At 34.4% G+C, this 16553-nt stretch overlaps 1 protein-coding gene across 9 annotated transcripts in view; it reads left to right on the top strand.

Moving 5' to 3' along the window:
* Positions 1-232: 232 nt before the first annotated feature.
* LOC128882793 (ubiquitin carboxyl-terminal hydrolase 45) overlaps positions 233-16553 on the top strand; it is a 186791-nt gene continuing 170470 nt past the window's right edge. For 4 of the 9 annotated variants that reach the window (XM_054134544.1, XM_054134543.1, XM_054134542.1 and 1 more), the window contains exons 1-4: positions 233-420; positions 519-660; positions 2262-2395; positions 2479-2669. In XM_054134544.1, the coding sequence (XP_053990519.1) occupies positions 573-660; positions 2262-2395; positions 2479-2669 (413 nt within the window). In that variant the 5' untranslated portion in view covers positions 233-420; positions 519-572. Of the gene's footprint in view, positions 421-518; positions 661-2261; positions 2396-2478; positions 2670-7332; positions 7740-16553 lie in introns of those variants that run through there. The other 5 variants (XM_054134541.1, XM_054134540.1, XM_054134539.1 and 2 more) reach the window with 5 other exon arrangements.

Here is a 16553-nt window from a genome sequence, read left to right as displayed (position 1 = left end):
ATAAAGGAATACATATAGTAATTCAAACAATTATTAATATGTCATTTTTATATAACTATAATAAATGTGAAACTGATTGTTTAATAGAAAATATACTTATTTTTTTAAATGTCATGAAAGTGATTAGAAAATATACATTTTTCTGGATTTAAAATTGCCTCTTGCCTACTCAGTTGTCCTACGCTCCAACAGAGGGTGCTGATTATTTTAATAAAATTATACATTTAGTGTCCACACTCTGTCCATAGCTTACGAGCATTAATTCTGCTAGGAATAAGAATTGTGGCAGCAGTTGTTTTATTTCGTATTTTTCGTATATTATTTTAAATGATTATTGTAGAATTTTGTAACAACTAAAAATTCATTCAAATGTATCAAATTAAAAATATGACAAGATACAATATTATTCATTGAAGATTGGTAGGTTAATACAGTTAGCTTGAACATTTTTTTGGAATACTTCATATGTATGATGAAATCTACTTTTTTTGTTTACTGAATTCTTGTTTTTGAATAAGGGAAACAAAAGATTTGTAACAATTAGGTTTGATACAATTTGATAGCAACGAAAAATGAATAAAAAGCGTAGTCGACAAACAGATGCGAAGGGAGAGCTGATTGATGGGTCTACTGATTCCTGCGATGAATCTAATACTACAGGTTAGAATTCATTTCTTTATGAAGCATCTCAACATCTTGTTTATTCTTCTTTTAGTTAAGAATGATGTGTTTTTAATAAATTCATCTTGAAGATAATTATTTTTAGTAAAAAATTCAAAAATTGTGTATTAGTATATTGAATAATAAACCCAATTGTATCACAATTAAAATATAAATTAGTGTAATGAATAGCAAAATTTGATATGATTAAATTTGTATCTCAATATTAATTATATTATTTAAAGGATTAATATACTGTTGTTTATAGTTGAAAGTAAGTTACATCTTGATTTTATATTTATAATATATAGTAAATTACAAAAATACACAAATACTCTATAAAGTAAAAGGTTCGATATTTAAACAAATATGAATTATATCACGAATTTTAATTTTTATATTTGTAGTGATGCATAAGTGTGGTTATACATGTTAAATTTGAAGTGTTTTTGATAATATGAACAATACATATGGAACATCTTTAGGTAATAGATCCAAAGGGAATATCACAACAGCATTCAAATCATTAAGTTAATAGCATATTGTTTACACAAATATAAAGTGATGTTTTTTTGGATTAGAAGAATTGCATACATTCACAATTTCTTGTTGTATTTCATCAGAATTGATAGTGGAACTATGTATATACTAGAGTGGTAAAGTACATTTTCGATGCTTGAGTTCGAGAATATTGGAAAGTTCCCCTGCATTTTGATAATTGCTTTCGTACATATAGTAAAAAAAAAGGGCTAACTTTCATAGTATATCACTAACCGATAGATATCAAATTTTCATTTTCTAATTATCTAATAAAAAATTGAGAACCACTAATAATTGCATATTAAAAAGTATAAATTGTGATATAAAAAACTAATATTTCCCTAGTCCCAAAATTTCTTTGAACAAAATATTACTTATTGAAAAAGTTATAAGAGTTTTTTTCCCATGTAACACTATTAAAAGAAAAAAATGTGAGATCACCTGGAAATCAAAGTTTTAATATAACAAGTAACGAGTTACAAAAACTGAAACCAAACATCCTTATAAAAAAATAAAGTAAGAACAGACTAGATATACGGAATAATATTTAGTTTCATAATTGACATACTTTTACCTTACCTATTTTCCAATTTGAATGGAAATCTTTTCAAGTTTCGTTATTTAAATAAATGGTGTTTTATCACTTAAATTTATTATTAGCTATTTACATCTGTAATTTAATATGTATTATTTAATTTCTATTGTATTACATAAAAATGTAGAAACAAGAAATATAAATGGATTAAGTTGCAGATATAAAATCTTATCTTATGACAGACTTGACTCAACATAAAACCAGAAATTGTTAGGAATATTAGAAATTAATGAAAATCTATAACATTGGTAAAAAATATATATTTACAAGTAATTCTTTATATAAAATATTTCATTAGTTTATGCTTGCATTTATATAATGAATTATAGGTATGGTTATGTAATGGTTTATAAGGTCCAAATAACCAAGTAAAACAAGTTTCAACTTAGTCTTCATACATAATTATGTAAACTACAAAAATATCTGTATTTATAATGATAAATGTAATGTTGATTTTCTTTTATAGGTAGTACTTGTCCACATATTACAAAAGCAGTGAATTTCAATAAAATTAAAAAATATATCAATAAAATGGGAATTGATATAGAATGTTCAACTTGCAAAAAAAGCAGAAGTAATTCACTGAAAATTAATGAAGAGGTATTGATACTGTGAACTAAATCTCAACTCTGTACTATTGGTATTTACTAACAATAAATATCTGTAAATACATATAATTTCAGGATTGTACAGTAAGTCCAGCTGCATTGATATGTTTACAATGTGGATATCAAGCTTGTGGAAAGGAGGAATCTGGACATGCTTTAGAACATTATAAAAAACCACATAGTGACTGTCATTTCATAGCAGTAGACATTCTTCATTGGAATGTTTGGTGTTTTCAATGTGAAACAAAACTCCATGTAGGTTGTCGGTATGTATAAAAACGATATATGCATGTATATAAACTGCATTCAATGATCCCTTCTCTTTTGAGAATAGATCTTAGTATACTTTCTCTTACAAATGGAAAGAATTAATGCAACTGGATGTATATAATGTTGAACAAACGTAGCTGTATTACTATATTTTCTCCACTCTCTTCTCACAAAACATGTTCGCTTTTCTGCCACTGACGATGATGCATCTGTAATAGAAACCATGCATCTGGATAATGAATATTAAATCGGACGTGTAAATACAGATACGTAACTAAATAATACATAAATATTAAGTTAAGTGTACAAATGCTATTAGAAGCGGAATCACACGCTCGACTGTTTAAAATATTTCCTTGGCTCATGATTGTTACACTTGTTAAGAAATTGGTTGGCCTTACAGGCACGTTCAAATGAAATTTCAGAGCTTACAAGAAGGAAACCAGAGTATGGAAATCACTTTTTTAATGAGACCAGCTGGAAGTTGTAATTTAAATCTATTAGGGAACTTTAATGAGTTTTGTTTTGATAGCCATCTGTTTCTAAGTATTTTAATTTAGTACGTTAAATGTTACGTCTATTTTGCTTGACATGCCATTTACATCGCGCACTACTGCAAACAGATAGAGCCGCAAGTAGCGCGTGAAATGTGAATAAAAGATAAAAAAAGGAGAAGCGAGTCTAAACGATACCTATAAAAAATTAGGTTTTGAACTTTTATTAAACACTTCCCTTTTGAATGTCTTTTTTCTATATTACAATGGACGTCGCACAATGGACAAAATTGTCGATATGGCTGGACAAAAATCCAAAATTGAAATTTCAGTACTAGTGAATATCTTAGTGGAGCCTATTCCTGAAAGTATGAATACTGTAGGGTATTTAAAAATCTTAATTGTGTAACTATTCAAAATATTGTAAGAGTGGGATGCTTTCAAAAATTAATAGATTCATAGATACATTTGTATGAAAATATTTTAAAAGTTACATGTTCCACCATATTTTACCACAAATGAAGTTTAGTTTTGTATCTTATAATATTATGTAACAAACTATTTGGAAATTAGCTGCTGAAAAATGCCTTATTGGTCTTGAGATTAATTTGTGTACTTAAGTACATACATGTATACCTGCACGATTGGATACATTTGCCTAACAAGAATATCACCTAATTGTCACACGCTAATTTTGATGCAACTTGATACACAGGTAGAGATTTTTATATTCAAGGCGTGAAAACTACTATCAAGGTTGTGAACGAAAACTTATTTAATTATGCTCTACATAGCTCATGAGTGCTGTGGTGCCACTGTAGTCAATTACATTGCTTTTTTATAAATATTTTTTTTTGAACATGTTTTTGTTGGTTGGAAACTGGTTAATTTTAACAATAGAAAAAGAACAATAAATTTAAACAACAGAAAAAGCCAATAAGCTCACAGATTTCCCAATTTTCTGATTTGTCCAACAGTAATCAAAACATATTTTTCTGAAGCGTTAGCATAGGTTTTTATGCAGTTGTGCTTGGAGCTGTACAGATTAATTTACAGAAAGTTATGTAGTTTGTGTTAAAAAGCAACTTCCTGTAATTCTAAGAAAGAAATTGTGTAGTCAGATTATACCATCTTGAAAATATCACTCATTTTTTGGACTTAACATTAACTGTACTAGTAATTAATGAATTTATAAATTACTAAAACATAATTTATAAGTGTAATAATTAATGCAAGGTTATAAAAACATTTTTGTTATTTGTATTTAATAAAAAATTAAGCATAACAAATACTAAATATGAGTAAATTCTTGATTTAGACTTTTGTGCAGCTAGATAGACGGATTTGCCCACTGTGTGTCGGTATAAGTTATACAAATTTGTATAAAATGAGGAAATACTGCGCCGAATATCTGTAATCCAGAAATATTTGTTTTAAAATAGCCCCTTGTACTACGCTGAAACCCGGAAAAAACCGTGCCAACCTGTGCGCCCGAATGGTTGTACTAAACTTAACAACGAGCCTGACTCGTCATTTTCAAGTTTGACCTAAAATTTTCATCACGAGTCAGACTCGTAAAAATAGTCCAAGAGGATAGCAAAATCGTTATAACCTTTTAGAATGGCCAGCACGGCGGTGTAGTATAAACAGATAATCTATGGCCAGTTTGTAGGGACCAGTTCAAACGGAAAGTTTAACGGCGGTTACTACGGACGTTACGGACTGAAGTGGTGTTTAGTTAAGACATGTTCAATTCTGAATCGATTGTTTAAAAGAAAAATCTTTTTGGAGCGACATGGATTGTTTTAATCAATTCTTCTTTTTTTTCTTTTTCTTTTTTTAGCCATATGAGTCCCAAGCAGCGCGATTGCGCTGTTCAGATTTTATGTCGAGAAAATCCAGTACTCATTTAGAGAAAGTGCGATTGCGTTGTTTGGAATTCTTCGACAGTAATTTTTCAATTCCCCCTGGGACTCAAATGGTTAAATGGTTTTATTTAAGGTTGCATCAACGTCAAGATTATTAGCAACCACAATTGGTTTACAAGCACCACAAAGTAACCAGTAGTTCATCTTGATAATGTAATTTGTAGCTTTCCTGGTATAGGTAATAAAATAGTTTCTTTCGTTAATTTACCTATATGATGCAGTTTAGTTTAAATCATACCGATCCATTGCTGGTTCCATTTTTCTTCGGCAATCTTTTTTATAAGGTTTTTCATCTCATTCAGTGTGTGCGGTAATTCTGTGTATGGTATGACAGAGGTGCAGTAATTTTTTGCAGCTTTGTCTACTGTTTCATTACTAGGTATTCTAATATGTAATGGTATCCAAATAATGTCAGGTTCAATACTGTTTTTAATACATATGGTTGTTATTTCAGCATGTATACCTTGAATGATTTTTGCTGGTCTATTGAGGTCTCCCATTGCCAATAGTATAGCTTTTAAATTAGAAAATATTACAAACTGATTATTCACTGTTGTTTTTGTGTATTTTATGGCCTGTAAAATTGCATAGGCTTCACATGTGAATATTGTTATTACTGTAGGCATTATTATTATGGGGTCGTTCAGATACATACATATATTGGTTATATTCTTGTGCACTTTTGGCAAATCTAGCCTGATACACTGTTGGCAGTGTTAATTGTTTATTTAAGGATGCTAATTTTGGATTGATTTTTGGTTTCACAATCTGCAATGGAGGTATTGTGGATCGAGGCTGTTGTGTTATCTATGATATTTGTATTTGCCAGTTTTCTATGTATGTCAAATTAAAAAAGGTTTTAGTAAATGTCTGAATACACATATTTGTTTAACACTGTGGATCATTAGGGTTGCATAAAATTCGAGAAAGGCTTGTAGAAAGATTCTGATTCAAGAATATTGTTGTTGCGAACACTAGTGATAATTATTTCCTTCTATATTGCAATGGTATTTCCCCTGTTTCTGCAATAATACTGGAATTTAGAGATAGTCTAAGTGGAGTCATTTGGATAAGGTCTAAGATTTTCAGTAATTCTTTGCTTGCTGACATACTGGTGCCCTCTAGTCAAGTACTGTTCTTATGAGTGCTCTGTATGTACATGTTGTAGTGCTCTGTTTGGTTCCTTCGACAGAAAGTTATATCAAGTTTGATCATTTTTAATGTAGGTAATTTTAATTTTTCGTCGCCTTCGAAAAAGTTGCATTGTATTTAATAGGCTGTACTTAATAATTTAACCAAATTCATCAAGAGCTGGTGAGTAATAATGCAGTTTAAATAGAAATTATTTCATACATTTTACTGCATTTTGTCATACTTCTAAGCAATTATATCTAGAGCTGGTGAGTGTTCATATAAAGTAACTAGAAATGATTTCATACTTTTTAGTGCAGTTTTAATGTTTTTCGAAATCGGTTATATTTTTCTTTCCAAAAATTAATTTATTATTATTTAACAATATTTGTTGCTAAATTCTATTACGAATTTGTATGCAATGTATTGTAATAGTACTAAATTAACCATTTAGGTATTTCATTTTCTTAAATAAATAAATTTCTAGTATACAAATAGCGCGGATCAGTTCCTCGAGTAACTAACGATTTCATACAATTCGGGTTTCCGAATTTATTCTATTGAGAAAGTACAAAGTTCTGCAATTCATTTACTGGTTTAAGTGACTTGAACAAAGTGGTGTCATTAGCAAATTTCCCTGCTGACTACAGCAGGGAAAACATGTTCAATACCCTAAGAAAGATCAAGCTATAATTATGGACTCCATAGAAGGATTCACAGTTAAAGACTATGTCAAAAAAATATGCAAATTGACAAATCCAACTAACATTCGCTTCGTCTCAAGGATTTCTAACAATAGAATCTGTTTATTTCTCTCCACCAAAGAAATAGCTAATGAATTAATCGACAAATCAATAACCCTGGGAAACAACGATATCAAAATAAGAATGTGATGATCGTCACCGCGGAGCGGTGGACGTGCCGGCCCAGTCGGTGGTGTCCAGGAGTGCTGGCTCCGGGATCGCTTTGGTAGTGGGTAATGGAAAATGAACACGCCGATATACTCTTAAATGAGATTTATTCGTCCCCGTTTGCACGGGTCGTCTTGTGACTTATTCTCTACGGTTAACACTCCTTAATCCTATATATCTATTTACACTTGTTTACAATCGTGCGCAGTGACGACTTTCGCGAGGCACGCCGTTCGACGCGGGATCGGTGGCCGCGCGAGAAGTGGGGGAACTTCTCCGCACGGGAGCGTCGACGGGGAACAAGTGCACGCAACGGGAACGCTCGGTCGTGCAATCGGCCAGTGGGACGAGCTGTGCGAGCGGGTGACCCTTCGCACAGGCGAGTCGGTCGGAAGACGGATGCACGAGAAGGGAGTACTCGTCGTGCAACCGGATCGGAGGGACGATCTGTGCAAGAAGGAAAACTCTTTGCACTGTCGGTTCGGTCGGGAGACAATCGTACGAGAAGGGACTAACTCTTCGATCGATTGGTTCGGATAGGAGAGAGACGGTTACGAGGAACTCGGTTTGCTGTCTCGGGGATTTCTGGTTTTCGGTATTCGGTATTCGCACCTTATATACTAATTTCGGCCGCGTTTCCAAAATAGTATGTGTTTATCGGTGTGTCGGGATTGCCGTTAGGCTGTTGTTTACCGACGCCGTCTGGCGCCGGCAGCCCGTGTTTGTGTCCACGGCTGTTGACAGTTTTTGTCTCTGACGGTTAAGCCGCGTGGGAACGCAATTCCCACGGTCGGCGATTCGGTAATATTTCGATGCGATTATTTGCATGCTATTCGTGACACTTCTAGGCGAGGCGTCACAAGACCATTAATTTCAAGAGCAAAAAGAATAATCTTATCAAATGTTCTTCCGATTATACTACACGATATTATAGAAACATCTCTTAAAAAACATAATATCAAACTCGAATCTAATCTATCATACATAAAAGCTGGTATAAACGATCTAGGTTGCTCACATATTTTGAGCTTCCGCAGACAGATATATATCCATTCTGACGACCTTAAAAAAGTTCCGGACTCCTTGCAAATAGAGTACGACTAATCCAATTACTGAATCTTTCTGTCATCTGACTCGCCTATATATTTCGTCTGCAAAAAGGAAGGATACTTAGCCAAACACTGTCGTGTAGGCCAAAGCATGTCAACACAAGATATTCCCTCTCGCGTAGAAAACAAACAAGACCTGACAATAACAACCTCATTTAACTCCAAAACGAAAGAGTATCAATCCAGCAACCAATCACCCGAGGAAAATATACAAGATTTTACTTCCTCTGTACCAGAAGGCACTTCAAACCCTTACCACAAGGGTTTTTTGACGGGAACCAAAAGGCTCATTTCAGCTATATCAGAATATATTTCTGATAACATAACAGATGAATTTTCAGATTCAGAAACTAACATTGATTCTTTATACAATCCTGAAAATAGTACGGTAAAAAGTACACCTGACAATAATACAAAACTCAAGATCTTTAAAAAACCGAAAACCTCTTCAATTATAGTAACAAAGGGGAACTTAGGTACATTCTTAGCCCCAATAAAGGAAAAGATGCAAAATCACGGTGATGAATTTCCTATAACGTTTAATAACTTCTCAAGCTTCTTCGATAAAGCTATTGCAAACCCTCTAGCGGCAGATATTGCAACTGAATACATAAACGACATCATAACTTTGGCAAAAATGATGAGAACGTTATATCCATACCTTTCCGAAAAATCTATGAAAAACAAATTTAGCAGAATTGTCAAAAAACTAGAAAGAAAGATAGAAAGCGCATAAAACACAAATACTATAAAAATGACCACATTTCATAACAAAGATTTAAAGTTAATGTTCTGGAACCCAAGAAGTATCATCAAAAGAAAAACGGAACGTCCAAAAATTCTCAGTGACATAGACATATTTGTATGTGTGGAATCCTGGCTCTCCGAAAGCAGACGTCAAGACGAAAACTTCCACTACAGTGGTTTTAAAACTTTTAGAAAAGATTGCCAATACGCAAGAGGAGGAGGAATTCTAATTCTAATTCGCAACAATCTAGCGTTCGTAGAACTTAGCAAGCTCAAGAGTCCTGACGATTCCGTTGAATTGGCTGACATAAAAATTACCAACGTTAGGCCTTCGTTAGACATCATTGCATGCTACAGAACCTTAGGTACAACTCTTTCTCAATTTAAATGGAATGAAATATTTTACAACATCAACAAAAAAGAGCACACCATTTTAATGGCCGACTTTAACGCTCACCACGAAAACTGGGATAGTGAAAAAAATGATACTAATGGGGAAAGACTTCTTTATAGTTACAATAATTCCAACTTATTTCTTCATAATTCTAAATCAAGTACACACATTCAACCTCACAACAATAGTAAATCGAACCTAAATTTAATTTTTTCTCCTTCCAACGTCGCAGATAAAATCAATGTACAAGTTAACGATGATCTTAGGGTTCTGATCATTTTCCGTTATTTATAGACATTAATTTAGAAAAAGCTTTATTTCATAAAAAATCGTTTAAGTTAAAATCCCTTCGGACTAATTGGCAAAAAATACATCAAAATTTAGAAGACAATTACTGGTAATTCATGTTAAAAGAATGTGTTCATTCGGCCACGAGCGAAAAATATTTGATTTTTACAAACATATTATGTACTGCTATCAAGAACAACACTCCAAAAAGAAGAATTGTTAACGATAAAATTCATAAAAATTCTGTACCTTGGTGAGATTTGGAATGTGAGAAGGCGAAAAGGCTCAGAAAGGCAGCCTTAAAAAAATGGCAACATACGAAAAGTCTCAATGATTATATAGACCATAGGTTGCCAACCTTTCTTGGCCCACCGCCCCCTTTTTAACCGACTTCGATAAGGAGGAGGTTACTCAATTCGACATGTATACATTCTTTTTTTTCAAACAGTGGTAACATTCGACGGCGCCTCTTTTAGGTGAAATATACTATATTACTACATTATAGATATATATAAAATGAAGGACCGGTTTTTATTAAAATTACTTTATTGAAAGATATTAAGATGTTGATGTATTGTTTAAAATTTGATAAACAAATATATGTTATTAAAAAAATGAATATAATATTATTAGTGAGAAAGCTGAGCTTGGTGTAACGACAATAATTTTTCGATATTTGGTATCAGATTTGTCATCAGCAATCTTGTAATCGCCGCGTTCCACTATTGACAATCTGTTTCTTTTCTTTGTTGCTAAATTGTTGGCAAAATTGTTGCTAAAAGGTTTTGCTTGTTTAATTTGTCGATCGTAGTTGTCAGCCTATGCTTTGCTATATCTCAATTTTCAGACAAAACCGAATGATCCTGGTTCCATGGAAGTCGAACCATATGCCGACCGTTCTCCTCAACCGTTGTCTTTCTTATAAAGTCTCGCGTGCTTTCATTTCTAGCCGTTTCACTTAGCTTTTGTATTGGGTCATTGATACTTAGAATATCTAAACGCCACAAATCTGACACGTCCGCCTGCTGCACAGACATTGTAGTAATCAGCGTAGCTGTATCGTGTTTCTCTCTCGTTTGTTTGTTTAATCGACCCATTACCGTCTATCCGAGAAGTGTTCCCATCGCGACGAGACTGTTACCCATATCGTACTTTTCTCCAGTAAATAGTTTTCCAGCAACGTCCGCGCCTATAAGAACCTGTATCGAGTTTTGCCGACTGCCTATATCGGATAAAATAATTTTCTTCTCGCGTAATTTATCTACCCACGCGTCTTCGGTAATGCACGGAATCGTTTCACAAATCGTGTCTTTGCTCATCACCGATAAATTGCACGCATAGGACTTGTCCAGACTTTTTATTCTAATCAAAAAAATGTTGGCCTTCTCTGTCCTTAGCCTGACACCGTCAAAGAGCGAGTGCGTCACCTCGGTCTCCCCGCGCGGTACATAACCTATCTCTTTCGCAATGTCCGCGCGAATATACGAATGCTGTGAAGCGGTATCTAAAATTGCCCTTACAGTTTTTTCTCGCGAATTAGAATAGAGGTTTACGCGCAACGTTTGTAAATAAACTTCGGGCGTCTCACAAATTGTCGCCAAACATTTTTCTAATTTTGACTCGTCTTCGTTATGCTTATCTGGCGCCTTATTTTTCTTCTCGACAAGGTTCGGACAGAAAAGTAATACATGTCGTCGGTCACACCACGCGCACTTAACTCAAACGCGCTATTTTTTTGAGATATGACCGCGATTTATACAAGCAAAACACGGGTTCTCTTTTTGTACGCAGTCTTTTCTTTCTTTAAAACTCATTTTCCTCGCGACTTCACACCCCTGACTTTCGTGTCTACCTTTACAGAATATACATACTATCTGTCTTTCTTCCTTCGAGGTAAGCAGCGCGCTCGCGCTCGCAGACTCCCTGAACGGCTCCTTAGTCGGCTCCGACTTGTTCTTCGGTCTCCTGCATCCTTCTCCTTCCGGTGAGATTTGAAAACCCTGCAGAACCATGTCTATGCGCTCTTTATTTTCCACTTCGAGATGCAGGAACCTCAGAATCCTCGTTAGCCGATCCTCGGTCTCTCTTTCATCTTTCATGTTTGCCGCTTCTCGCTGTCCGTTACGTTGCCACGCTCGTAACACCTCTTCCAGGAGAGACGACTCCACCAGTGGATACAACATCGCAGTACACTTGTCCGTCGCGACTCCTAGCGACTCAAGCACTCGAATATAGGACTCTAACTTATCATATAGGCTCGCGAGCGATGGTCTTTTGTTTCCTTTAACGGCGTTTTGCAGCGCAAGCACTAGTAGTTCACGCACATAATATTCTATTACTATGTCGTCTCGACCAAAACGATTCTTCAGGCTTGTAACTGCTTTTTCATAATTTTCTTCCGTAGGCGGAAAACTAGTCACTAGTTCGCTGGTTCTTGAGCCCGCAACTGTAGCTTGTAGAAGGTATTGGAACTTATCTCCTTTATCAATCGCCTGGTCGTCGTGGATTTTCTTGAATTGGCTCCAAAAGGTGAGCCACTCCTTGACACTGCCGTTGAATTTAGGGAGCTCAATCCTCGGAAAATTCAATGTCTTTCTCTCGATCTCGGCAGGAGTCCTGTAGTGCTGCTCTGTTGCGCCTAGAAGGCCGGTCGTTTTCAATTTGGCCGTCAAGAAATTTGTCTTATACGCGTCATCCGTTTCCAACTCCTTTGCGATTGCCCCGTCGTCTAGGTCGGAGTGAAGTAACGCGTTATTAAACGCCACATGTGCTTCGTTCAACTCCGTCATCTTCGCTTCCAAGAGTTGGAACGCAACTATTTTCTCTTCCTGTGTAGACCCTCCATCCTCCATTGTTGTTACGAAGGCAGTATGCGCCTTCGTAAAATTCATTCTACTAATTCTTCTCGTCCTCTTAACGACCTCCATCTTTCAGCACTTACTCTCCTCAACTTTTTTTTTTTCTTTGATTACCACTAGTCTCACCGTCCTGCACGGTCGCCACAATGTTAATAACTTAAAAGGGTTCACTAGGTAATCGTAAAATAAGCAAGTCAGTGGTCTGTTAGATGAATCAGATTTTATTGCCCGCAGTACCTTTTCTTGCGCACGCCAATCCCACGACCGACATGTGCTCACACTTTCCAGATGGCACTCTCACCTTTTCGTTCGACAATTCCCCAACAATTATGAAACTCTCAAAGGATTACCAATCAAATATAAATTAATCCTACTAGATATCTGCAATGAAATGTGTACAACAAATAATTATCCAGTGGATTGGAAAAAATCATACATACATTTCATTAGAAAATCAGATGGCAAGAACGTTAGACCGATCTCTTTGTCGTCATGCCTGTGTAAGGTTATGAAAGTTATGTTAAAAAATAAATTACAGTGGTGGTTAGAACGAAACAACATTCTTCCCACAAGTCAAACAGGCTTTCGAAAAGGGCAATCGACTATTGACAATTTAACTAACCTGACCTTAAATGTGGAAGAAGCATTCAGCAATAAGAAAGACCTCTTAGCCGTATTCCTAGATGTAAGCAATGCATTTGACAATGTAAATATTAATATACTACTACAAAGAATGGCATCTATTGGATGCCCCATTAACTTTATTGAATTTATTAAATTTATAACCTTTGAAAGACTAATATACACTGACGTAACGGGAAGTGAGACTAGGAAAGTGTATAAAAGGGTTCTTCAAGGAGGTGTCCTCAATCTACTCCTTTATAATATTTATATATCCAAAATTGTCGAAAAGTGTTATAGTCTCACAATTCGCTGACAATACTACTGATTCTACTGATTCATGCAAAAGACTACTTGAAAAATCGATTACTGTAATCCATGAGAATTTATATAACTTAGGAGTAGAACTGTCACCTCAGAAAACCAAATATATCCATTTTAATAAACGTAACATACAACCACGGCAAACAGAAATTAAAGTTAAAAGTATCATGATTAAGTCATGCGATGCAGTGCGATTTTTAGGCATAGTCTTCGATTACAAAATGACTTTTAAAAACCAAGTAGATCAAATTGAAAAAAAATGTTTCAGAGCCATGAATATAATTAAGTTTATTAGAGGTACATGGCGGGGATCAGATCCTCAAACACTGATAATACTATACAAGAGTTTTGTGCGATCTATTTTGAATTACGCCTGTTTCGTATATTTTCCGACACAGTCACAACAAATTGAGAAGCTCGAAAAGATACAATACATGGCAATCAGATTAGCCCTTGGATACAGAATTAGCACACCAACCAACATCCTCCTACCAGAATTAAAACTACAATTAATACTAGAATGTTCAAAATGTTTATGCATTATCTACCTTAACAAAACCTATTCAAATAAAAGTGTCCTAGTTTTTAATACTGTGTCTTGTTTTAAAAAAATGATAGAAAATAAGAACAATAAACGTAAATTCAGCCATCGGCTATTATTTCGTTGTATCGAAAGCATAGGCAGTGAGAGCAACCACATTTATTCTGAAAATGATTACAATATTTACCTTCACGATTACGAAGGTATTACTAAAAATATTCATACTAACATCGAATTCGGTAAATCACTAAAAACAATTAGTGCTCCCAATAAAAAAATTAATGAACTGCTTTCCAAAGAAAATTCCTTCGCTATTTACACAGATGGTAGCAAAATAAAGAACTCGATCTGTGTAGGAAGTGCGTGTATTTGCAGTGACCTAGGCAAGAATATAGTAAGAAGCATAAATAATAATTCTTCAATTTTTACTGCCGAATGCATTGCGTTGAGGGATGCCATAGACATTGCTTTAAGTATTCCAAATAGAAATGTTCTAATATTCACGGACTCCCTAAGTGCACTGCTTTCCTTAAATAATCTTAAGATTGACATAAAAACTAATCCGTATAGTTTTGAATAAGAAAAGAAGTTTACCAATTCTCAACAATAACCTCAAACAATAGTCAAGTAAAATTCTATTGGGTACCGGCGCATATAGGGATTAAGGGAAACGAAATTGCAGACGCATTAGTAAAAATCGCAATGAATACTATATCAACAAATTCGATTAAAATCCCATACACAGACCTAAGAGAATGTGCCAAAACAACAGCTATAAGTAATACCTACGATTTTATCAGTGAAAAAAAGGTCTATACAAAGGCGTAGAATATTTTAGAAAGTATTTCCGCCGACAAGCGAATCCCTGGTATACAAATAAAAATCTGCCGCGCGAAATTATAACAATTAACAGATGCAGATCAGGACATTATAACCTTGCATTCTCACTTGTGCGAATAGGCTTTACAAGTGATCCACAATGTCAGTGGGGATATGAGCGTCAAGACATAGACCATATTTTATGGCAATGTGCTGCATACGACAATCAGAGAGAAAAATTAATAACAGGGCTACAGAAATTAAAATATCATCTCCCCATGAGGGCGAGTATCCTTCTCTCAGAACCATCTATAGCAGTTTGTAACCTCTTGCGTTTATATTTTAAAAACTGCAACCTAAAGATTTAATCTTCACCGACAATGTATCCTGTTTTGTGTACTACGTATTATTTATCATGTATTATATAATTATGTATGTATTGTGTAAGTAGCAAAATAATCTCTATAGATAGGTTCTAATTGCATTAAATAAAAAAGAAAAAAAAAGAAACTTCTAATCGGTAGGTAGAAAACTGCGTTATATCCCGTCGCGTGCGTACAGTTTGTAAGGCTTTTCTCTAGCAGTTTACAATGACTGCATCGCTTGAGTGAGGTCTGTTGCCTTTTCAAGAGTAACATAAACACTTATAAGCATGATTTCAAGCGAAGGAACCTTAGATAAGAGCGTAGCGATCACTGTGATGCTCTGTCGAGATCAGTTCAATTTAAATACTTGTGAGAGCACAATGGCCATGAAAAGAATTGAATTAAGTGTAGAAATGCGTTCACAAATAATTACGTTATCAAAAGAAGGATATTCTATAAAGAATATTGCAGAAAAAGTAGGAGTTTCAAAATTTTGTGTGAGCTACAGATTGAATAAGTACAGTGCTATAGGAATTTGTTCCTCTGGAAGATGATATGGAAGACATAGAAAAACAATTGAGGCAGAAGATCGTCATATTATAACAAGTAGAAGAAATAGAAGAGACACAGCTTCCGAAATAGCTGCAGAAATAAATAAATCTAGAGACGAAGCAATTTTAGTTTCAATAGTAAAAAGGCATCTTAAGGTAGCTGTCTTAAAGGCTGTGTTGCAGTGAAGAAACCACTGTCAAAGAAACAAAATAAAAAAAAGAGACTTCAGTGGGCTAAGTATCATAAAAATTGGACACTGGTAGAGTGAGAAAAAGTGTTATGGTCCGATGAATCCAAGTTTGAAGTGTTTGGGTCCAAGCGATGTGTTTTTGTTCGTCGAAAAGTTACAGAAAAATTAAATGACGATTGTGTAGTGCCCACAGTTAAACATGGGAATGGTTCTGTAATGTTATGGGGATGCTTTGATAATAATATGACGGGAGATTTAGTCAAAATAAGCGACATTTTGAGAGATAAAATAATTTTTGGAGAAAACATATAACCGACTTCGAAAAAATATTAAAATTGCACTAAAAAGTATGAAATAATTTCTATTTCATTTATATTAAATGATATTCAATAATATATTAAATTTCTATTTCCTTTATATTAAATTATGTTAAATAATCTTTTCGTAGTCGGCGCAAAATTAAAAATTACTTACATTAAAAATTACCAAATTTGGTTTAACTTTCTGTCGGAGGGACAAAACTTATGCCCTAAAATTATTGCTATCATCATATCTACTTTAGACATCATATACATTAACACTTTTCTCTATCGGCGCTCCCACCAAAA

Source organism: Hylaeus volcanicus, unplaced genomic scaffold (assembly GCF_026283585.1).
Source record: "Hylaeus volcanicus isolate JK05 unplaced genomic scaffold, UHH_iyHylVolc1.0_haploid 12186, whole genome shotgun sequence".
Taxonomy (NCBI): Eukaryota; Metazoa; Arthropoda; class Insecta; order Hymenoptera; family Colletidae; genus Hylaeus; species Hylaeus volcanicus.
Note: the sequence above shows the minus strand (reverse complement) of the source record. Positions and strands in the feature narration are given on the sequence as shown.